Below are 22,698 nucleotides of genomic sequence, written 5' to 3' on the forward strand. Positions count from 1 at the left end.
AAAAAAAAAAAAAAAAAAAAAAAAAACATATCCTCGTAACCAAGAACCATAACCTAAGTCAACGAGAAGCTCGATCTAAACCTAGGTCGATGCCGAGGTCGAGAGTGATTAAGAAGCGGAATAAAATTTTAAACGGAATTAATAAATTTCCTTTGAAATATGTAATATTAGGNTTTGTTTTCCAAATATTTTTTTTTTTTTTTTTTTTTTTTTTTTTTTTTAAATTATTAAAAGAAAGAGAAGGTAAAAGGGGGGGAGAGGGAGAAAGAAAGACCTAATTTGGACAAAAATTAAGCAAAGTCCAAAATCTTATGGAATGAAAAATTGAGATCAAGATTGAAGAACAAAAGTAATGTATTAATTTTACGCAGAGAAGAGAACTGCAAGTTGAAGGAATTCACGATCTATAATTCAGCTGCCCACTTTCCACCTTCATCAGATTAGTGTCCATTTTCGTTGCCCGCAAAGCTGATTTGGTCTCTCTTTAGCCGCTGTCACTTTCCCGGGAAAAGAACGGAAGGGCTGAGATTCAGGAGCGAAGGAATCCAAGGGTTTTAGATAACGAAGTCCTCCGTCGATCGAAGATGACTCAATCCGGAAAATTGATGCCGAATCTTGACCAGCAGAGCACCAAAATGCTTAATCTAACTGTGTTGCAGAGAATAGATCCTTTCATTGAGGAAATTTTAATCACCGCAGCCCATGTGACGTTCTACGAGTTTAATATCGAGACCAATCAATGGGTTAGTCGTACAACCTGCTATTTCATTGTTGTTCGGGTTTTGTTCATAGCGAGGTTGAATTTGAATTGAAGATCTTATGTTTCTTGTTTCTTTTCGATCTATTGGGTAAATCGAATCGAGTCGGCATTATTGGCATGATTAGCAAGGAAATTTTAGTAAATTCATTCCACGGAATAGTTTTTACAATTTCCTATTCTGTAATTCCTCCCAAGCTAATGGAAGGTGGTATATCTGGTTGCTTTCTTAATCTCGTTTTTGTATGGTTGCAGAGTCGGAAGGACGTTGAAGGATCTCTTTTCGTAGTGAAGAGGTTTTTTCATTACTTTTTTGTTTGTTTTTTTTTAATAAAAGATTTCTAGGCAAAGGTTTGTTTTGTAGTTTTTGGCCTTAGAGTTTTTTTTTTTTTGAATTTCCTGATGTTCATATACGAGTCTTCTTGTTTGAAGAAATGCTCAACCTCGGTTCCAATTCATTGTGATGAATCGACGCAACACAGGTCAGTAATCGACGCAATCTATATGGTCATTATCCTTTAGAGCTATTGTTACATCGTGCTATTAATTCCAAATGATATCATAATGGTTGAGCTGGCTACAAACAACTTACAGTATGTGTTAAGACCAACAAATTTATTAGCACGGGAAATTCGAATGGTCAAATCGAATCTTCAGTTTATAGCTTGCAATTTGCTATCTTTTCGAAGTAGTGAAAATTGTTGGTTGTATTTGTACTAACACACAATTTGAAGCTTTAATCGGCTATCTAATAAGTGAAATTGGCATCTTGGATGTTGTAAATTACATTGTCCATTTTGTTCTCAACAAGATTTGAATTTCTATCTTGGTGAAGTTACATGTGACTGATATTGATGAGATTGAAATGAACTATGTATGCTCGAAACTTAGCTTTAAATCTGTCTATTTATTTTAACCAGATAATCTAGTGGAGAATCTACTTGGAGATTTCGAGTATGAAGTGCAAGCTCCTTATTTATTGTACCGGAATGCTGCTCAAGAAGTTAATGGCATTTGGTTTTACAACCCACGGGAATGCGAGGATGTTGCGAACCTCTTTAGTAGGTATAATACCCCTTTGTTCATTGATATCTTGTTAGTCAAATTATTGTTGTCGTCATATAACTAGCTTATGAAATCTGGGTTTTTTGAAAATTTTATCAATTACACCATTTTATTGATCTTTATCTTGTAAAGGAAATGAAACTTTCTATAAAATGTTAATTAAGTGGGTGGTGTAGTTATGTGAGACCCACATCGGTTGGAGAGGGGAACAGAGCATACCTTATAATGGTATGAAAACCTCTCCCTAATAGATGCGTTTTTAAAACCGTGAGGCTGACGGCGATACGTAACGGGCCAAAGTAGACAATATTTGCTAGCGGTGGGTTTGAACTGTTACAAGTTACATGAAGTTTTGATTGAAGCACTCCAACTAAAGGTCGTGTACGGTAATTGTACAGTATCCAAACAGATTACAGAAGTCCCCATATCTGCACTTCCTCTAGCTAGGTTGCTATTAATGAAAAAGTGGTGAACTGTTTCTTGATTTTTCTTGCAGTTCACACAAATTTGGGATGAGGTAGTACGGAAGGGTTTTCCTTTAGCAATTTATCTTTTGTATTTAAGCCTCTATAAATCTGTGTCCAGAGGGAAATTTTTCGCTTTTTGTCAATGTGCGTATTAGAGCATTACCTTATAAGCTATGGGGTTCTTGCAAATATGTATGAGGCTGTTTATTTAATTGATATTGGGATTTATTATCGTTTCGTTGAAGGGTCCCGGACTACATGGCCAAATGCAGTGGTCTCCCTATAATAATATTGTTCTCTGTTTGGGGGGAAAAAAAGAAAAAACGAGGCGTTTTGTGGTTTCCTTGCATACTTTTTTTTCCCTATACCAAAGTAAGGCCTTTTTTCCCTCATAGTTCCAACCCACACTTTTCATGTTCGGCTTGGGCACGAAGTCCCTTCTTCACCTTTTTGTATGAATTTTCTCTTATTAAAACATTATACCCCTCATTGTACTGTCAAGAAATTTCTCATAGATATTTCATGGGTTTCTTACATATCATGAGGCATACTCGTGCCGTTTATTTTGCAGGATACTTAATGCATTCTCGAAGGTTCCTTTAAAGTCCAAAGTTTCGTCGAGCAAGGGGTAAATATATTGTTATTGTAATAATTTCAAGCAAATTTTGTATGGCCTTGAAACATTTTAGTTTCTATGCTTGCATAGTAATTTCCTTTTGGGAATATTGATATCTATACTTGTTATATGAGTTACTGTATCTTGCCTAACTGAAGGCCATACCATGTTATATGAGTTACTGTATCTTGCCTGCCTATTTGTTTGTATTATTGAGAAGCGTTATTTTTCGAAGTTAAAAACCAATTCTTCGTTAAGATAAATGAAAGAATGCAAGAGGGTGATAAAAAAAGAAAGAGAGTCCAATGCAAAATGATCCTATACAGCTAAATAATTAAACAAATTATCTACTTTTCTATAACTGTCTTTTCATTTATATTTCTACCCAGTGATTTCGAGGAGCTCGAGGCAGTGCCAACTATGTCAATTATTGAAGGTCCGCTGGAGCCCTCAGCACCACCCTCTACTGCCACCGATGCCCACGAAGATCCTTCCTTTGTGAACTTCTTTAGTGTTAGTGCTCTTTGTCCCTTCCTTTTATTCTTTTAGTTACATTTTATGTGGGAATGCTTATAGCTTCATTTTCATGAGCTCAATATTTTATCTTCATATTATGGTACTTGGGCTACTGTAAGCATTTTCTTATCCAACCTTGTTTGTTAGAATTGTAGAAAGGGAACATTTTGTGAAGCCGAAACTAACACTCATTCTTAGTTAATGAAAATCTTCCGACCATGAAACAAAACTTTCCTATTATTTGGCGTCGGTCTGCTGTCGCTTCAATAACTGAACCTCAGGGCAAAATGGTTGGGAATGTGACAAATAAGTTTGCTCATGAGAGATGATTTTCATCTGCCAGATTTAAAAATATATCAGCTCATATATAATTAAAATACATGGATAAGCTTAATATTTGTAATCCTATTGTCTTGTTTTACTTTTAAACTTCTTGTTAAATATTTATGTCTCCCTTAGTGCCTTTCTTGTTCTTTCTTCCATCGCTCAGTAAAAATTGTATTTCTCATTCCGTACATCTTCCCCCAACCAAGAAAAACTGGGCAAAAAATGTATGTATAACAACATTTATGGAAATGGAATCCTTTTTTGCCTTGTGCTGAAGAACTATGTTCGGAAGATTCCCATTTTCTTACGAACCAATGACATCTTCGTTGGTATGATATCTACAAAATCGAGCATTTATGTATATATGCCGTTTCATTCTACTGAGCTTTCCTTTCTGCTCATTGTGGTTTATTTTATGTTCAATGCCATTCTGGTGACCTTGATGGTATTTCTGCAGGCGGCTATGAATATTGGAAGCAATGCTCCAAATATACCGGATTCGAGGCAGCCATATCATGCTTCTGCTATAAACCCTCCATCTTTGCTTGCTCCTAATATTGTATCAGCTCCTGCACTGACTCCACAGCCATCTTTTCCCATTGCAGCTTCGACTTCTCTAACCCCTCCTTACGGACCACCTGACCCAAACAATAGCGCTAATCAGGTCACTAATCTTGTGAAGCCCTCTTCTTTCTTCCCTCCTCCATCCTTTTCTTCTGCACCAATGAGGCCCTCTTTGCCCTCACCCATGACAATGCCTACACTTCATCCTCCACTTAATATACAAAGCCCATATGGTACCCCAATGCTCCAGCCATTTCCACCACCGAATCCACCGCCTTCACTTACACCAAGTTCTGCTCCTGCTCTCAATGATGCGCCTCTTATTAGCCGGGACAAAGTTCGCGATGCACTTCTGATGCTTGTTCAGGTATCTTTCTCACTTTTTCTTGCAATATTATGACCGGTAGCTTCGGTTCAGCTTTAGAAAGTTATGCTCTTGTATGGTTTATTGGTAAGCTACCTATGCTAGGGCCAGAGTTCCAGACCATTTAAGCATATTGACTAACTTAAAAGAATATGGAAATTCAGGTAGAAAGAGTCTACGAGCCTCCCACCAAGCCAAGCTCATCCACAATAAAATTATCAACTATCCTTCTCTGTCTCCTCCTTCCCCTATTCATGTCTATTGCCTCGTAACAATTCCTCCTTGCAACTCGGGTCAATTTTGACCAACTCACTCACTAATGATACTGTAACGGCTCAAGCTCACCACTAGCAGATATTGTTCTCTTTGAGCTTTCCCTTTCAAGCTTCCCCTCAAGGTTTTTAAAACACGTCTGCTAGGCAGAGGTTTCCACACCCTTATAAAGAATGCTTTGTTCTCTTCCCCAACCGATATGGGATCTGACACATACCCTCAGCAATAGCCCTATCATAAATAACTACAATTGCATTGCAAATTGAAACTGATTATGTTCTCATTGATCATGGCTTCTCTGGGCTTCACTTCTTGCATTTGACTCTGTTTTCTTATTCAGTTCAATTACAAATTATATTAGTTTTTGAATTCTGAGGCAGTGGCTGACCTGTGGAATTATTCTTGTGTTAGGACGATCAATTCATCGATAAGTTTTACCAAGCGTTGCTGAAGATGCATCATTCTTGAGTATATCTTCAAAAGGGCAGAGAGGTGGGTTTGTTTGGGCATGATAGATATGTGTGAATTAGACGTGTATATAACTCACTTTGAATTATGCCTAAAATTAGTGATTCCAGTGTAGAGTCGTCTGTTCAGTGTAAAATTATAAAGAGTTTCCATGTTCTTTAAGCTCTTTTTATTTGATTTGATTGAGGCATTGCTATCAAAGCTCTTTCAGTTTGGTACTTTTTAACCACTCCCTTCTAAATTTGGTTCAGCCTTACGAACTTCTGCTTCCTTGTTTCCAGGTTTTCACTCTGTTTTGGGCATTTGCTTGCCTTGGATTGTAAAATTATAATTTCAAGTTATTTGTTTTTGGTTTTACTTAAAAAAAGCTTTCATATTTATTCTTTAAATTTTGGTTTTAAAACTTTTAATTCCGACCCTGGTTGGCCTTTCATCCCTAGCCACAAGTCATCTCCGTATTTTGCTACATACATGGGTTCGGTCCTCCATGGCCTGTTAGAGCTCTCTTTAACCTTCTTATGGCTGGATCGATCGGTTTCAGGTTAAATAAGAAGAACTTGAGGATTTCACTTCTGGAAAGTGCCTACACCTAATAGCTTTAAGTCGTTCTCATTTTCTCACTGACTTATAATGCAAAAGGTACACCATTGGAATGAGTGTGCTTTATTAAGAGAATCTCAAGTAAAGACGTTTATGGACTTGTTATTTTTCAATGGACGAGAGGTGCATCTATCTACTCGTCAATCACAGTGTTTTGCACTGATAGACCCCTATGGGAATTAAGTAAAAATAATACAAATTTTTCACCGCTCATTAGCAAAATCATAGATGAGGGGTAAATATTTACTTGGATAAATATCTAAAGCCACCAATGGCAAGTCAAGGTTGGAGAAATAGATTTTGGATTTTGGACAAATTAATTTGGCAATAATAATAATAATATTTATTTTTACATAAACTAATAAAAGTTGGAGATAAAATTGATTTAAGAGAGTAATTGAATAAATAATTAAATAAATTGTACATGTTAATAAAAAATATACATATATTTTCAGTAAGGTCTTAGAACATCGATGGCGTTTAAAAATGTGTTAATTTATTGGAAGAATATTCAATTTTTAATAAAGTTTTAAGTTATTAAATTTTTATTTTTCTTTACTAAAATGGTAATTTCACTAATCTGCTGGCGTTGGGTGGCTTGGCGCGCCGGTGAGCCAATGTGGCTGTGGATAACGGAAAAGGCTTGGTTGGTTCAATATTACTGTGCAGAAGATGAACACCATTTCTTCCTAAACACAAGCCTCATTCCTTTCCATTCCATTTCACCGCACAGTTCTCTTCCTCCTATACTTCTGATTTTCCATTTCTATGTTTCTGGAGGAGCTTAACTGCAACATCTTGAGCTGTGTTTCATTCGTTGTATATGCCAATTGAATTTCAGGGAACTAGCTTCCTTCCGTCAAGGTACTATGATGATATGATTGTTTGATTCCTTTGTGCGTGCGTGCGTGCGTGTGTGTGTTCTTATATTTCTAAATCTTTTGGATTTGTAATTTATCTAGATTAGGGTTTGCGCCATGGTTATCGTTCTAGATTTTTTCGCGTTGCTGTGTTTGACTGTTGGGCTAATTGAGTACGCGTAAGTGGAAACTTGACGTTCGTTGGAAATTTACTTGTCTCGCACACATCTTGACATTACTTTTGTTATTAGAATGGTAGGTTTGTTTATGCATGCCCCAAAATCGACTCACGTTGAAGCTGTGTATAAAATTTTAAGATACTTGAAAGGCCTTTAAGAAATGATATACTGTTTATGAAACATGACCATGTGCATGTTGAGGTTTATACTGATGTTGATCGGGCAAGCAAAACCATAGATAGAAGATTTACGTCTTGTTACTGTTCCTTTGTTGAAGAAAAAGCTAGGTGTATTGGCTAGAAGTAGTGCTGAAGCTAAGTTTAGGACATTTGCCTGTGGTATTTGAGAAGGTATATGGATAAGGAAACCATTGGAAGAATTGAAATTCTCTTAGAAGGTGCCCATGTGTTTTTATTGTAACAACAAGGCACTGATTTCCATTTCTCACCGTCGAATCCTTCGTGATAGGACAAAACATATTGAGGTTGATAAACATTTTACACGGAGAAGATTGGTGGAGTAATATACATTTCTTCCCTCTTTCACTGATTTCCATTTCGAGAAGTCGGGTGAGTAGGTTTGGGAGGTGGATAGGTTTAATGCTTTTTTGTGAGCGTTGGTCACTAGGTCGTTTTATAATTATGGTCTTGGTCTTGTTCTTTTGGATTTGAGTCCTTGTTTGTAGTTAAAGTTGAACTCCTATGTTTTTGGAGCTTATTTTCCAAACATATTTTTTCGTTTCTCTCGATGAAAACTCGGTTTCTTACCAATATATATAGGAGAGGATGAATTTGAGTGACCGGTTTTCTTTAAAAGAATGAGCAGGAGCTTAATGTAAAATCTTGCTTCCTCTTGGTTCCTCGATAAAACTTGCTGGAAAATTCTTTTTGCCTTTAGCAGAAAGAGGAATTATATTCCAAATTGAGGAAATGGGCCAGATTAGAAGAGGTCAGAGAGAGGCTGGGGGGGAAGGAGTGGATAAAACGTTTGCGGCCAGAGTTTTGTTCTTTTTTTGTATCGAGAAAAGACTGAGTCCTCCCTTTTCTGCGGTAAGGTTTATAATATTCCATCAAACAAGGTGTGGGCCATCATTTTTTAAGTTAAAGAAATAGCAAGGCCACTTGGGTGTAGCGATTATCAAAGAAAGTAAAGCTTAGTAAGAATATTGCTTCCTCTAAAGATTGAAGCTCAGAATTCCTAAGATCATTGACGGAAGCTCACATTTTTTTGGAAATTATGCGTAAGAAGAGAACTACATCTGTTTTCAGGGAGAAAAAAAAAAAAAACTATTGTCCAACTTAAATAGCACACGAGGTAGGGAAACCTTTTAAAGTTCTTTTAGATACAAAAGGTTAAAATATACTCTTACATCATGCAAAAATCCACTCCTCCATCTTCTGCAAAGGGGCCAATGGAAGTAAATAAAGAAACATCAAAACCTCGTGACCAACCGAATTCGCCATAGGGTGGGTGATGGAAGGAAACACATCTTTCTAAACCGGCCCATGGATTGAAGATGCCACACTAGTCTTGCAGTATCTACTTTTATATAGATTCCCTCATAGCAAAAAAGGCACGATCAAAGAAACGTGAAATGTTGTCAACAAATTCTAGGACCTGAAGCTAGGTAGGAACCTAAAGGATAATAAAGCATCAGAATAGGCAAAATTAAGTCTTGACCTTGCCCTAGTGGTATTGTCAAATGAAGCAGACTCATTAACTTTTCTCCCCACGCTGACGGGGTCTTCTCTATAAAATCCTTTTAATGGATATAGGGGAAAAAATAGAAGCAATAAATCCCACACTAACAAAGATAATTTGGAAAGGATATCACCCTAAAAAGACGAAGTTCTTCCTTTGGGAAATATCACGAAAAACCATTATCACAAGTGAAAATCTTCAGATTGTCCTACATGGCCCTGTTTCCAAATTGGTGTCCATTATGCGAGAAAGGAAACGAATCACAAAGCCACTTATTTATGCAATACATATGCACTCAAAAATTCTGGACAACGATTCTCAATATATTCGAATGGCATCTCATATTTTCTTGGGAGGTAAAGGATCTATTGGATATGGCCTTAATGTACCACCCTTCAAGAATGCAAAATTCCTACAATGGAAAAACCTCGTCATGGCTTTCTTTTGGAACCTGTGGAAAGAAAGAAATCAAAGAATATTCACAGAAGAGACACAAATTTATACAAAACTCTTCAACAATGTTGTTTACCAAGGTATATCCTAGTGTAAACTGTCTAATATTTTTACTTCCTATAGTTATGCCTCCCTCGTTATTAATATTGGAATGTCTGGATATTGCATCCCTTTTGTAAATTTCAATGATCAATTGAAATTGTAAAAAAGATGTGAGGAAGAAGCTGAGTTCTAAACATGAGATCAGTTATTTTTCTTTGGACGTACAGCATTACTTTCTGAATCCTTTTGACAATAGATTAGCATAAAAAAGTTCATTCCACGTATCTGGTATTCCAGGCAGACACCAGTGACTACAATCTTGTGGAGCTTCATCAGATGTGCCGTTCTCACGATTCTTTGAAGGGTGGCCATCATTCCTGAATTCTGTCAAATATGTAATATTCAAGAACTGAACTTTATGTGTTACATAATTCATTTGTTTGATTACATCTGAAATGAAAATATTGTTTTCTGGTTCATCTTGCAGCTTTGTGTAGTCTCTTTCTGGCTCCTTATCAGTGTCACAGTGACCCCCTTCACTCCATGTCCCACCCCTGCAAGTTTATGTCAAGAGCTTGTTTCACAAAGCCACTAACCATTGTTAATTTCTGATAAACAACAGATTTCATGACAGTATAATTTACCTGTAATGAACAGGAGAATAGCTGCGAAAGAAAACATGAGTTCTGTTTAGATCCAAGTTTTCTTCTACCCATCGCTTCCATGTTTGCAGTGACCTCCGAAATGCTTCCATTACATCCATACTCATGTTTAATTTCCCACCTTCTTGGAAATAGTAACCCCTGAAACAAAAATGGATGTCTTCTATAGTTATTTTTCCCATTTATGGATAGAAATGAAGGTCTATGTGTTCTTGATTGATCGCAAAAGCAGTAATATGATCAAATGTTTACTTCTAGATTAGAAACCTCTAATATCAAATTGATATGGTCTTGACACTTGTATTACTCACTGAAATGATTCTATTTCTTCCTTTTTTTCCTAGAAATGTTGTCTTAGTCAAGACTAACTTAGAAAAATACTCTTGTGAAGTAACAACTTATTAAAATGTTCAACAAAAAGTCGATGTGGCGTTGACTTGGAGCGACATAGTAGTTTCTTAGATCCTGTCTTGATTAAGTCGAGAAGAAAGACATTCAGCCACATCGATCTTCTGTTCAACATCCTAATAAAATTTTCTTCCAAGTGTAGTTTTGAAACCTTTACGAACACTAGAGTATTTTTTCTAATTTAGCTTTTTATTTTTGAAATTTGGGTCCAAAGTAGGTTGAGAAGATTGAAGCCATACATTTTAACAGTCTTGAACTCATTCCACCAATGGCCATCATTGAAAATTAAGATATCTGCACCAACCCACTTCTGGGAAAACCAATGCATCTCATCGACTCGAATGGCGGCGTTAACTTCACTGGATGAGTTCGGAGGAGGTCGACCGATGATCACCAGAAAAGGAACTCTGTAGTATTCAACTGTAAGATTGTATTCTTGGAATCGCATTTTGAGAAACCCCTTGTGCTTGTTTATTGGCTTCCCATTTTCTTCATATATCGTTGAAAGGTTTGAAACTGCAGGTGTTAGCATGCATAGCAGTGACTCCCATTGGTTTCTTCCAATGGAATCGCCAACGAACACGATCCTCCCGTTTCGAGTTCTCTCCAACAGCTCACTTGCATTGAATCTAAGGTTGGAACAAGAAAACGGTTATGAATTTGAGTTCAAATCACGATAGTCAACCATATCAGATACAGGTAGTGGACATGATGTTACATGAACTTATTGCATTAACAATTTTTTTATTAAAATGATAGTCAACATCTAGATTGTAAATATATTGTAGATTAAGATGGTTTGTTTGAGCAATGTTCAATAATTGACATTATTTATAAGCCAAATTCAACCTTCACAGTTATGCTAAAATAATAATAATAATGCTAATCCAGATGGGCTATTAAGGATGTAATGGTTTAAAACTTAGTGGTGCACTTGTAAGTGTTCTTAAACTATTTTTTAAACAAAATTTCGATTTGAATCTTAATCGGAGTAGAAAAATTGTCTTTTGGATTTTCTCTTCAAGGTCTTTATTGGCACACCGAGTGTCTGACTTTATACTTTTTATCCTCATTAGTATACTGTTCTATGTGACTTTTATACTATTTATCCTCATCCTCATTAGCACACCGCTCGGTGTCCGACTCGGATACTATTTATCCTCATTAGCACACCGCTCGGTGTCCGACTCGGATACTATTTATCCTCATTAGCACACCGCTCGGTATCCGACTCTGATACTATTTATTCTTATTAGCACACCACTCGGTGTCCGACTCTGATACTATTTATCCTTATTAGTACACCGCTCGGTGTTCGACTCTGATACTATTTATCCTTATTAGCACACCGCTCGGTGTCCGACTCTGATACCATTTATAACAGCCAAAGTTCATTGCCAGCAAATATTGTTCTTTCCTAACTTTCCATTTCGAGCTTAGAATGAAATCGTTTTGGAATTTTTTTTCAAGATGAAATAAAATCTAGATTTTCCATATGTTCATCCAATTCTTTGGGAAGATCCAACAAGATTACCCTTTTTGGTTCCTCAACATCAAATTTCATATTTTCCAAACCAGGATTATACTAAAAGTCTAAAATTGAAAACCCAAGCTCCCAAATAATTTCAAGACAAGTAGCCATGTTCATACCTGGGAATATCACAGCCATCCGGCTGCCACCGCCACTTCCGGTAACCTTCATCTTTCCGGCCATTCTGACTACACCGGAATCCTGGATCAACAAAGGGGCAATTCTCAGTATAGGAGTGAAATGGATAACTTTCATCCCAAACCCATTTCCCATTGGAGTAATCACAAGCTCTCGGCAACGGAGACGACGATGACAACGACGACAACGACAAACTCGGGTCGTTTCCGGGAAAGATTTTCAACAAGAACTGATGCAAACGTAAGAGATCATAATACTGGTGATTGAAAGGAGTGGCGGAGGAGTTGAAGATGAAAAGAGCAGAAACAGAGAGGAGAAGAAAAGACAGAGCAAAACAGAGTGTTCTGTTAATGGGGAAAGCAAGAAGAATTATGGGTCTTTGTGAAAAGGGTTGCTGCTCCGTTTGGATATCCATTGAAAGAGGAAGAACAAAGGAATTTATATTTTTGAAACAAATCAAACAATTGGGAGTTAGGAATGCATGGCCAGTCTTTATAGGGAGATGAACCAGTTGACTTTTTCCCCACAGAAAATGGAAACAATTTTAATCCACATAATTTCCTTCCATCAAAATCAAAACCACTTTGTTCATGAAAATAAAATCAAATATTACCTTACCATATTCATCATTATTCAATATTGTTCATGGAAATTCATCTGTAGTTTGCAGATTTAGATAGAGAAATGGTGAAGAAAACAAGCAAGTAAGATCGTCCTATGCTTTGAAAGTGACCTTGAAACTGATGTACTATTATAGTCTTTTTATATTTGGACTTTTTATATTTGGACTTTTTTGGATTGACGAAGATATCTATAATTGGATTACTTCACGATTCATCAATTCAAATAGATATCAAATCGATCATAGGTTAATTGGTTAAGCTATACATTACTTTCATGATTCAGATATCAAATCGAGCATAGGTTAATTGGTTAAGCTATATATTGTAAATCACCACGAGTTGAACTTTAAAAGAAGAAAGTGATATTATGTTAGTGATTATCTTTTCTAGTCAAGAAATTAGTTGGAAGCAATCTTAAGTGAGTAAATCTATTGTCACAGTAAAGTCTAAATAAAAGGTTAAAGACTATTGGTCGGAATTTTAGGGAAATAGTTTTTAGGATCATTAGGAGATTGAATTGAAATAGATTTAATTAGAGTAAATTAGATTTAATAAGATTATATAAAGATAATAATATTTTTAAAATTTTGGATGAGATATTTTTAATTCATATAATTGTTTTCTAAAGATTGAAAATCTGAATTCAAAATTAAGAGATTTTGTAAAGAGTGGGAGACTAAATTATATTCAAATTAGAATGTTCATAAATAAAATTTTTAATTTTTTTCNAAAAAAAAAAAAAAAAAAAACATTATTATTTTTAAATTACTCATGTCTGTCAGGCGATTAACAAAAACCCAAATTTTTTTAGAATTTATTAATTGTTATGATCGAAATAGAATAGAATAAGGGATAATTTTAGTAAATTTCTAAATGTTTTGGTTGCAATTAAAATAATATAAAAGTATTTAGTTCTAAGAGTTGTTGTTGTTAATGTTTGAATATTGTTTAGGATTGGATTTAATCATATGTAAATCAAAGGAAAAACATAGTTTGTGTTCCAAAAAGCAACAAACTTTCTATTAAATTTAAATGTTTTTGTTTTTAAATTGTTGGATATGCATACATTTATATGGATGTTCGATGAGTTATAATGTATTGTGAAATATGTTTTATAAAATGTTTTGAGATTTCTTATGCATGACTGGGTCGTAGCTATGTGATAATATTTCTTAATTAACACCACAACTACTTTCAAGTGGTGATAATTAATTAATATTGGTTAGATGATAGTTATTCACGACCACTACTATAGTCCATTGGCATTAATTGCACGCCCGGTGATGAAAACGATTTTGTGAAAAGATTACCTAATGCGAATAATTATCCACTACGCTCCCTTGATTTCGTTTGATTATTCATATAATCATTTGCATATCTAACCTTAGTAGTGGAGTTTCAATAATTTTTAATATTCACCTTTTTTTTATAAGTACCAATTTTTGAAAATGATTTTCAAACAAGACCGTGACACAAAGACATGTTGATTTCCCTTATAGAACATGTTGATGTTGATAATTCTATAATTTTTAACTATTCTTCATTTATTTTAAACGGTAAATTTGTTATCTCGTAGGTAATGATCTCGACTAGAGTATAAAAAAGTTGGGTCATTACAACATCACTGCTAATATCAGAATTTTTACCAAAATCCATCAGAATCAACTAAATATAACCTGAAGATAAGCTATAGTTATGTTGTAGTGCCCAGAAATTCATAATGTCTAAGCGCTCTGAAACTTCAGTACCAACCTCTATATTTTTGTTCCTTTCATTCCATCATCAAAGCTCATATTTGTGTTCTCCGAGTTTGAGCAATCTTTATTGAGCTGAAAAAATTAATACAATCATAAGTTCCTATCATTAAACTTTCTAAAAGTTGAGCAAAATAAATTTATCAGACAAGTGTAACATCGTTTAGCAAGGATTCATCTCGAACTCAATATCTTGCTAGAGATTAAGCAAAAACCATCTAAGCAAATAAAAAGAAACCAAATGAAAGAGACAAAATTTCAAGAAATGCATTCGATCTCAACTAGAAACATGTTTCATCCCATTTGAAGTTTCGTGTATTCAGTCTTCTCTACTTCTTAAATATTCTCGTTCAGTTTGATCTATACAACAGAAGGCTCACTTAATCACTAATTGTAACGGCCCAAGCCTACCACTAGCAGATATTGTCTTCTTTGGGAATTCTTTTTAAGGGCTTCCCCTAAAGGTTTTAAAACGCATCTCCTAGGGAGAGGTTTCTAGACCCTTATAAGGAATGCTTTCTTCCCCTCTCCAACTGATGTGGAATCTCACAATCCACCCCCTTGGGGGCCTAACGTCCTCGCTGGCACACTACTCGGTGTCTGGTTCTGATACCATTTGTAACAGCCTAAGTCCACCGCTAGTAAATATTGTCCTTTTTGGGCATTCCCTTCAAGGGCTTCCCCTCGTCTACTAGGGAGAGGATTCCACACCCTTATAAAGAATGCTTCGTTCCCCTTTCCAACTAACGTGGGATCTCACACTAATGAATTTTACCTACCTTCTATCATGTCATTCTCTACTTAGGTTAGATAACATTTTAGATAACATTTTAGCAGATACAAGCCAACCTCCCTTTCATTCAAAAATAAGCAGAGAAAGGTAACTGAAACATTATCAGGTATCCGAGTATACTTGTTCTAATGTAATCACGTTCACTTGCCACTCAAAATTTTTTGAAGGTGTAGAAAAAGAAGTTCAAATTGAAAGCTACAGAGGAAGAAATTGACAACATTGAAAGAAATAACATATAAGAGCTTTAAAATCTACTTCAAGAAAAGATGCAATTGGCTTAAAATGGATTTATAGGACTATATACAAAGAACCAATTTTATTCAGAAGCTTAAAGCTCCATTAGTTGAAAAGGGCTAATCTTAACAACCTGGTGTAGATCTTAATGAGAGAGATTGCAAGAACCGTACTCGTCTTGGTAGTTTAATTCCGATGAAATGTGTTTCAACTTGATGGCCTGGCTTGATTCCTTAAATGGCGAAATGGAAGAAATGAAAGTGGAGCTAACACAAGGATACATGGTGAAAGGGAAGAAAGGTATCACTTATCGCCTCAATAATACCTATGGGCTATGGAGTTCGTACCCAGCGATAGAGTAAGAGCCAGGGGATCAAAGTCGCTCCACGATTTCATGCTTCCGTTCTTAAAGGGGGGAGGGAATCAGAGGATATTAGGTGCACGAAATTGGATCCCTACGGAATGAGGTCTTTCAAATTCATCGTCGAACATAAATTATAATTGGTTCCGGATTAGTGAGGTTGCGTCCTTCAACAATTAAATCTAAAGGCCACAATTCGAGAAACAGAGAAGAACTACACGGATAAAGAAAGTGCTTTCAATCGTTGTTCGAGAACAAGGAGTTCAAAAACGGGACGGAAAACGGAGACAGACTTGAAAAATCATCCGATTCGTAGAGAATAAAGAAAACAACTCGAAAGATAAAGGCATTCCAATCCTTCTACAAACTATTCAAATTGCCAAAGAATCAGGAACGACCTAACATTAGACCTCACCTAATGAGGAGTTAATTTCTGATACAATCCACAAGAATATCGAGAATATCGAGATTCGACAACAAAATTGAACATAAAATACATGAGATTAGGTTGAACGCTCACCGTAGGAAGTAATCGATCGAGTTTAATCGTGGTGACGCCTTCTCAGCCGCTCCCTGACAAAATCGCTACAAGCTTTATCGAGAATATCGATGTTCGACTACAAAATTGAACATAAATACATGAGACTAGGTTGAACGCTCACCGGAAGAAATCGATCGAGTTTAATCGTGGTGACGCCTTCTCAGCCGCTCTCTGACAAAATCGCTACGAGCTTTAGTTCGAGCTTGCTGAGGGCCGACATTGACGTAAGAGAGGTAAGCTCCGACGACGAAGAAGGAGAAACCGGCGACGAAGTAGCAGGCGCTAGTTCCTAGCTGTCCGCGCGGGAGAGGGTTCAGCCACAGTCCCATTTCCCTCTAATACTGCGTTCTACAGAGTTTATGACTAAATTTATAATTTAATTATTAAAATATAATTTTATTTTAATTTCTATATTTAATTATCTATTTTGATAGGAGGATCTTTGACGTTCACTAGCCAATGCGGCCATGCCGCCATGTATTCGCCCATTCTCTTGCTTCAGCATTGCTACAATCCACGGCCACACCAGCAAGCCGAAGTCCAATGCTTCTCTTTTCCCGATTTCCGACCTCCTCAAGCTCTGCAAGACCCCCATCGACCTCCAGCAACTCCATGCTCGTCTCGTCCAGAAAGGGCTCGAGCAAGATCATTTCCTTGTGACCCAATTCGTTTCAACTTCCAACTCAATTGCCAACATTTCATATTCTACATCCGTCTTCGATCGTGTTCTATCGCCTTCTACCTTTCTCTGGAACACTCTTGTTCGTGGCTACTGTGAGAAGTTGCAATTTGTAGATACTATTTCGTTCTTTGTGCGTATGAAGAGGGAGGAGGGCGTTCCTGATCGGTACACATTTCCTTCGCTTCTCAAGGCTTGTGCAAGTGAGGGAAAGGTGAGGGAAGGTATGGCCCTTCATGGATCCATTTTGAGATGTGGCGTTGATGAGGATTTATATGTTACGACGAGTTTGGTGAATTTGTATGGGAAGGGTGGGTTAATCGAGTGTGCACGTAAGGTGTTTGATAGAATGTCAGAGAAGAATGTGGTTTCTTGGACAGCTATGATTGTTGGGTATTCGAGTACTGGGAATTTGGTGGAGGCGAACAGGCTTTTTGACTCGATGCCGGAGAGAAATGTGGCGTCGTGGAATGCAATTATTGGTGGCTACATGAAAATGGGTGATTTAAAGAGTGCTGAGAAGGTGTTCGATGAAATGCCAGAGAAGAATGTTGTGTCTTTCACAACAATGATCGATGGGTATGCAAAAGCGGGCGACATGGTTTCTGCCAGGAATTTATTTCAAAAGGCACCTGAAAGAGATATTGTCGCATGGTCGGCTTTGATATCTGGATATGCACAAAATGGTCAGCCAAATGAGGCAGTCAAGACTTTTCTTGAAATGGGTTCTAGGAATGTGAAACCTGATGAGTTTGTATTGGTTAGCTTAATGTCAGCTTGTTCCCAAGTGGGCAATTTGGATTTGGCCAAATGGGTTGATTCATACGCTAGCAAGTGTTTAGTTGATCTTCGTGGGGCTCACGTTAGGGCTGCTCTAATCGATATGAATGCTAAGTGTGGGAACATGGAGCGAGCCATGGATCTGTTTGAAGAAATGCCTAAAAGGGATCTGATTTCTTATTGTTCTCTAATGCAAGGGTTGTCACTCCACGGGTGTGGAGATCAGGCTGTGTCACTCTTCGAGAGGATGCTTGGTGAAGCTCTAACTCCCGATGAAGTAGCCTTCACAGTCATCTTAACAGCTTGTAGCCGTGCTGGACTTGTGGATGAAGGTTGGCATTACTTTGAAATCATGAGGAGTAAATACTCCATGGTTCCCTCTCCTGATCACTATGCATGTATTGTTGATCTTCTTAGTCGATCTGGGCGACTAAAAGCAGCTTATGAGCTCATTAAATCCGTGCCTGCTCAATCTCATGCTGGTGCATGGGGTGCACTGCTTGGGGCCTGCAAATTATATTCTGATTCCGAGCTAGCAGAAGTGGTAGCGTCTCGACTAATGGAGCTCGAGCCTCAAAATGCTGCTAATTATGTGCTATTATCCAATATCTATGCTTCTGCTGAAAGGTGGTTGGATGTGTCTGTTGTGAGAAACCAAATGAGTGAAAGAGGGATCAGAAAAATACCCGGTTGCAGCTGGATTTAATCGAACACATTGTTTATACGTTGTCTGCAATTTAAACCGCACCAGCATTGATCTAACTCGGTTTAGCATCTTCATTTATTAGACTATCAATATCATTGCTATAATGGAATTCAGCATTGGTAAAAAGGTTAACTCAGCTTATTGTTTTCCCCACACATTGATTTTATTGGTGAAATATTCATTTTTGCAGAAATGTTTCAGTCGTATGTGGTGAAATATGCTACCGGTAAGACGAGATTGTCGTTAATGTTTTAAAGCATGTTGCATGTTGTACTGTTCTAGAAAGAATGACCAAATAAGAGCTCCCTAAATTTTCAGTAGTAATGAAGTGTAATTCTCTTTATTTTGGCAAAATATGTGCATACCTATGGCATGTTTTGTTCCTCACATATTATTTTACTTACAGAACTGAAATTGAAGTTAATCACTGACAACTCAGTTGTGTTCCAAGTAAGACATAGCCACAGCAGCATGAAGAGCTGCTCCAATTGGAAGGGCCTCCTCATCAAGGACAAAGTGCGGTGAGTGCAGTGGCCGGTTTGATCTCAGAGTATCATTCCTTATCCCAATCCCATATATGGTGGCTGCAATCTTCTGTGACAAGAAGCCAAAGTCTTCTGCTCCCATGGTCCATGGAAGGAGTTGCACATTGGATTCTCCAAGTAAGCTATTTCCTACCCTATTTGCATGCTCAAACAATGCTACATTGTTAACCATTACTGGTGTATCCTCCATAAACTCCACTGAAGCATAACAATGGTGCACTACTGCTTGCGTGTTGATGACCTGTTGAGAAGGAATTAGTTTTTTCCAGCTTCAAAAGTAATTTAGGAATTTGTTTAAGTTCATTAAGTGTAATGCATGTTATACCTCTCTGATCCTTTCCTTAAGGTAAGAGAGACCCTTAGGAGACAAGCTCCTAAAAGTTCCTCCAACTTTCACGGTTTCGGGAACGACATTATCTGCTTGCCCTCCATCAACAAATGCGACAGTCACCACCTACATTGCTGAGTATTAGTTAACTACGACCATGTTTGCAAGTTTCCTAGCTATGCATGACCTTTAAGTGTTGAATCTTGATGAGTAGTTAATCATGTTATTCTGTTTTTATGATCCTAACAAACGGAGAAGATTAGGGACTTCGTCTAGAGGGCGCAAAACTTACTCCGGCCTCGAGAGGATCTGTCTCACGAGATACAATTTGTTGAAGAGCTTGAATTATAAAAGCTGTTGCCAGAACTGGGTCCTTCGTCTTATGTGGGGCTGCAGCATGGCCACCCTTTCCTCGTATCAAGGCCGAAAAGTGTCCTGCTCCCGCACATACTGGACCCGGCCTCGAGGCTATGACACCGGTTGGTAAGGTGGGCAAGACGTGCAATGCAAAGATTCCATCTATATCGTCAAGGGCATCTTCTTGTAGCAATTGATAAGCTCCATTACACTCTTCTCCTGGCTGGAAAACTAACTTCACAGTTCCCTTCAAATAACAACATATACAAGTAATCCTGGTCAGTCCCCTTCCCAGGTAACAGAATCGCACAAATAGGATTTACAATTCTAAGTATGAAATTTTTTACCTTCAGTTTCTCTATTTTACTCTGTAATAACCTTGCTGCTCCTAATAGCATAGCAACATGTGAATCATGGCCACAGGCATGCATTTTACCTTCTACCTTGCTTTTGAATTCCCATTCTACCAGTTCCTTCAAAATTATATGAGACATATTTAGCTTGGAGAATCTAACTGTTCGTCAATTTGCACTCCTATTCTACCGTGGCATGATCTTCTCTATTGATGACAACAATTTGCAAGGTTGAATTTTAGTTTTGCAAAATGTAAATACCAGCACAAGCCCACCGCTAGTAGATATTGTCTTTTTTGGGTTTTCCCTTTCGGGCTTCCCCTCAAGGCTTTTAAAACGCATCTATTAGGGAGAGGTTTCCACACCCTTATAAAGAATGCTTTGTTCCCTTCTCCAACCGATTTGGGATCTCATAATCCACCCCCTTCGAGGTCCAGCGTCCTCGTTGGCACACCATTCGGTGTTTGGCCCTGATACCATTTGTAACAGCCCAAGCCCATCACTAACCGATATGGTCCTCTATGGGGTTTTCCTTTCAGGCTTTCCTTCAAGGTTTTTAATACGGCGTCTATTAGGGAGAGATTTCCACATCTTTATAAAGAATGCTTCGTTCTCTTCTCCAACCAACCTAGAATCTCACAGATTATCAGACCTTAGAGCAAGGATAGAAAGCAATAAGGTTAGTTGAAGCAGTTTCTTGATATGCTATTCTGATATGGATATGTATGAAGTCTATCTCAGTTTTAGTAGCAAAATATAAATCTTTTTAGAGTCAATGTCTTTTGCTTGCTTTACATTTTCCAAAGTTACTTTTGACAAATTACTTTCTTCCATTGTATTTGATCTGTATGCCATTTTCCGGTTTCATCTTTGTTTATAGAGAGAGTACCTGAAGAGGAAGGGCATCCATGTCTGCTCTAAGAGCAAAAACAGGTCTAGAAGAAGAAGAAGAAGAAGAAGAAGAAGAAGAAGAAGAAGAAGAAGAAGAAGAAGCCCCTTTAATGGAAGCCACCACTCCAGTCTTGGCAACAGGCCATTGGTAACTGATGCCGAGCAAGTCGAGCTCAGACCTCACGAGTTGACTCGTTCTGTACTCTTCAAATCCCACCTCTGGATACTCATGAATTCTCCTTCTAACTCCTTTTATCCACTCCAGGAACTCCCCTTCCCTTGCCAAACCCAATAACCTCCGTGTCAGTGAGTGTAGCTCCAACCCATCTCCACCGTGCTCCACCTCCGACGCCGACGGCCGCCACAACACCACTCCAAAAACCAGCATCCAACAAAACAACTTGAACTCCATGCCGCCGCCGCCGCCTGCCATCTCAAAAACAAATGCTTCCAATGGGTAATATAATGTATATATTTGATATTGGATGGCCGTAGTCTATAAACTATATATTTGATTTGGGAACTGACATCGAAATTAAGAATAATGGGGTTTCTAAAATAGACAACATTTAAAATGATGTTTCATTTTCACTTCCGTATTTTAAGGGTGTGTTTTACTTATATCGCATGTGAATTTCAAAGAGAGTAAGGTTTTAAATGTTATCAAATTCATCGCATTGTCAAATCATCACTTTGTTGTTTTAACTTTTTTGGAATAAATTCAATTCCCAATAGAGTTTCTTTTAGACATTTTTTAGACTTTGATGTATATGAGGGGTAAAAAACGTGAAACACGGTTTCCATTAATTCGTTCAATTATTTAATAATTTATTTTTAAGTTAGGGAGATACGGAATTCGAACTTTTATATTTTGGTCTGGTCAACCATATATGGATTAGGGTTTAGGGTCGAACTTGTATCTAGGGTCAACGGTTTAGAATTTGTATTAGGGACCAATTAAACTATTAATTTTACGTTTATTGATTTATTTATTTTATTAGTATAAATTAAAAACTAATAGAGATTATTTAAATCAAGAAATTTCATGCCATCTTTCATTTTTGGGCCGCTAGATTTATACAATTTTTGGGCCTACACAAGAAATCAAGAATGAGGCAGCAATATGTGGGCTGGGCCTCACGTGCGATCATTTCATATTGGGCTTCCATCCTTAATGGGCTTGAGCCTGAATAATATGGCTTTAGGCGATTACAAATTTTCTATAATTGATATAAAATTTTAAAATATATTGTTTTATTAGTTTATATATATATATATATATATATATATAGGTTAATAAGGAATTTTTGAATAATAATAATTAATAATATAAAAAATAAACATAAATATTTATATCGCCATTGATTATATGGCATGAAATAAAAATTTATCTAGTACTTTTATCAGAATTAATATGTAATTTACATTAAAATTTAAAATTAAAAAAAAAAACTACCAAAATTGGTTTTTTAAAAATATTTATATTAATTTTTAAAAGTAATTAAAAATAAATTTATTTATGTGTACAAAATATAGAAATGAAAAATAGGGAATTTGTTTTTTATTATTATTATTTTAAAAGAAATTTGGGGCATAAATTTATGGTGAGAAGTTAAAACTGATAAATAATTGTTGTTTAAAAACAAAATAAAAGAGATCATGAATTTTTAGGGGTAGTTTTCTATTTAATGTTATTAATTATTTTATTGTCATTAAGTAAATTTATTAAAATAATTTTAAATAATTTAATTTTCATCCCCTA

General features: G+C 36.7%; 5 protein-coding genes and 2 long non-coding RNA genes across 15 annotated transcripts; 4 read left to right on the top strand and 3 right to left on the bottom strand.

Annotated features, from left to right (window-relative positions):
• Positions 1–263: 263 nt before the first annotated feature.
• LOC111781781 (mRNA-decapping enzyme-like protein) lies at positions 264–5,618 on the top strand. Its single transcript, XM_023662478.1, has 8 exons — positions 264–743; positions 1,013–1,053; positions 1,190–1,239; positions 1,678–1,822; positions 2,861–2,917; positions 3,295–3,418; positions 4,206–4,679; positions 5,361–5,618. The coding sequence occupies exons 1-8, from the start codon at positions 585–587 to the stop codon at positions 5,415–5,417; spliced, it is 1,107 nt and encodes a 368-aa protein (XP_023518246.1). The 5' UTR covers positions 264–584; the 3' UTR covers positions 5,418–5,618.
• Positions 5,619–6,602: 984 nt separating this feature from the next.
• Positions 6,603–11,152, top strand: LOC111780941. 3 transcript variants are annotated; one of them, XR_002812926.1, is made up of 4 exons: positions 6,603–6,881; positions 9,550–9,647; positions 10,537–10,744; positions 10,845–11,152. It is a non-coding gene; the product is annotated as an uncharacterized LOC111780941 (long non-coding RNA). The 3 variants fall into 3 exon arrangements; XR_002812927.1 differs by having other exon boundaries at positions 10,540–10,744; XR_002812925.1 differs by lacking the exons at positions 10,537–10,744; positions 10,845–11,152 and adding an exon at positions 9,740–9,952.
• Positions 9,436–12,581, bottom strand: LOC111780940 (protein trichome birefringence-like 9). The gene is made up of 4 exons (XM_023661305.1): positions 11,973–12,581; positions 10,562–10,951; positions 9,897–10,055; positions 9,436–9,806 (listed from the first exon to the last, which is right to left on the bottom strand). The coding sequence occupies exons 1-4, from the start codon at positions 12,404–12,406 to the stop codon at positions 9,482–9,484; spliced, it is 1,308 nt and encodes a 435-aa protein (XP_023517073.1). The 5' UTR covers positions 12,407–12,581; the 3' UTR covers positions 9,436–9,481.
• A 1,554-nt stretch (positions 12,582–14,135) lies between these two features.
• On the bottom strand, positions 14,136–16,720 carry LOC111781390. Of its 5 annotated transcripts, none has more exons than XR_002812978.1 (3): positions 15,721–16,270; positions 15,529–15,627; positions 14,136–14,443 (listed from the first exon to the last, which is right to left on the bottom strand). XR_002812978.1 is itself a non-coding variant. In XM_023661950.1 (2 exons), exon 1 carries the CDS (start codon positions 16,624–16,626, stop codon positions 16,438–16,440), a length of 189 nt encoding a protein of 62 aa, XP_023517718.1. In that variant the 5' UTR covers positions 16,627–16,720; the 3' UTR covers positions 14,158–14,443; positions 16,419–16,437. The 5 variants fall into 5 exon arrangements, 1 of the variants encoding a protein (XP_023517718.1); XR_002812976.1 differs by lacking the exons at positions 15,529–15,627; positions 15,721–16,270 and adding exons at positions 16,277–16,329; positions 16,419–16,720 and having other exon boundaries at positions 14,158–14,443; XR_002812975.1 differs by lacking the exons at positions 15,529–15,627; positions 15,721–16,270 and adding exons at positions 16,277–16,341; positions 16,419–16,720 and having other exon boundaries at positions 14,158–14,443.
• Positions 16,598–18,996, top strand: LOC111781388 (putative pentatricopeptide repeat-containing protein At5g37570). Of its 2 annotated transcripts, XM_023661947.1 has the most exons (3): positions 16,598–16,652; positions 16,732–18,688; positions 18,869–18,996. In XM_023661947.1, the coding sequence occupies exon 2, from the start codon at positions 16,765–16,767 to the stop codon at positions 18,460–18,462; it is 1,698 nt and encodes a 565-aa protein (XP_023517715.1). In that variant the 5' UTR covers positions 16,598–16,652; positions 16,732–16,764; the 3' UTR covers positions 18,463–18,688; positions 18,869–18,996. The 2 variants fall into 2 exon arrangements, with proteins under 2 accessions (XP_023517715.1, XP_023517716.1); XM_023661948.1 differs by lacking the exon at positions 16,598–16,652 and having other exon boundaries at positions 16,676–18,589; positions 18,869–18,960.
• LOC111781389 (IAA-amino acid hydrolase ILR1-like 3) lies at positions 18,774–21,517 on the bottom strand. The gene is made up of 5 exons (XM_023661949.1): positions 20,935–21,517; positions 20,040–20,165; positions 19,628–19,939; positions 19,333–19,461; positions 18,774–19,248 (listed from the first exon to the last, which is right to left on the bottom strand). Exons 1-5 carry the CDS (start codon positions 21,367–21,369, stop codon positions 18,898–18,900), a joined length of 1,353 nt encoding a protein of 450 aa, XP_023517717.1. The 5' UTR covers positions 21,370–21,517; the 3' UTR covers positions 18,774–18,897.
• LOC111781392 lies at positions 19,886–21,045 on the top strand. 2 transcript variants are annotated; one of them, XR_002812979.1, is made up of 3 exons: positions 19,886–19,987; positions 20,585–20,724; positions 20,926–21,045. It is a non-coding gene; the product is annotated as an uncharacterized LOC111781392 (long non-coding RNA). The 2 variants fall into 2 exon arrangements; XR_002812980.1 differs by having other exon boundaries at positions 19,886–19,970.
• Positions 21,518–22,698: the final 1,181 nt, after the last annotated feature.

The sequence above is a fragment of the Cucurbita pepo genome, chromosome LG19, assembly GCF_002806865.2.
Source record: "Cucurbita pepo subsp. pepo cultivar mu-cu-16 chromosome LG19, ASM280686v2, whole genome shotgun sequence".
NCBI lineage: Eukaryota > Viridiplantae > Streptophyta > Magnoliopsida > Cucurbitales > Cucurbitaceae > Cucurbita > Cucurbita pepo.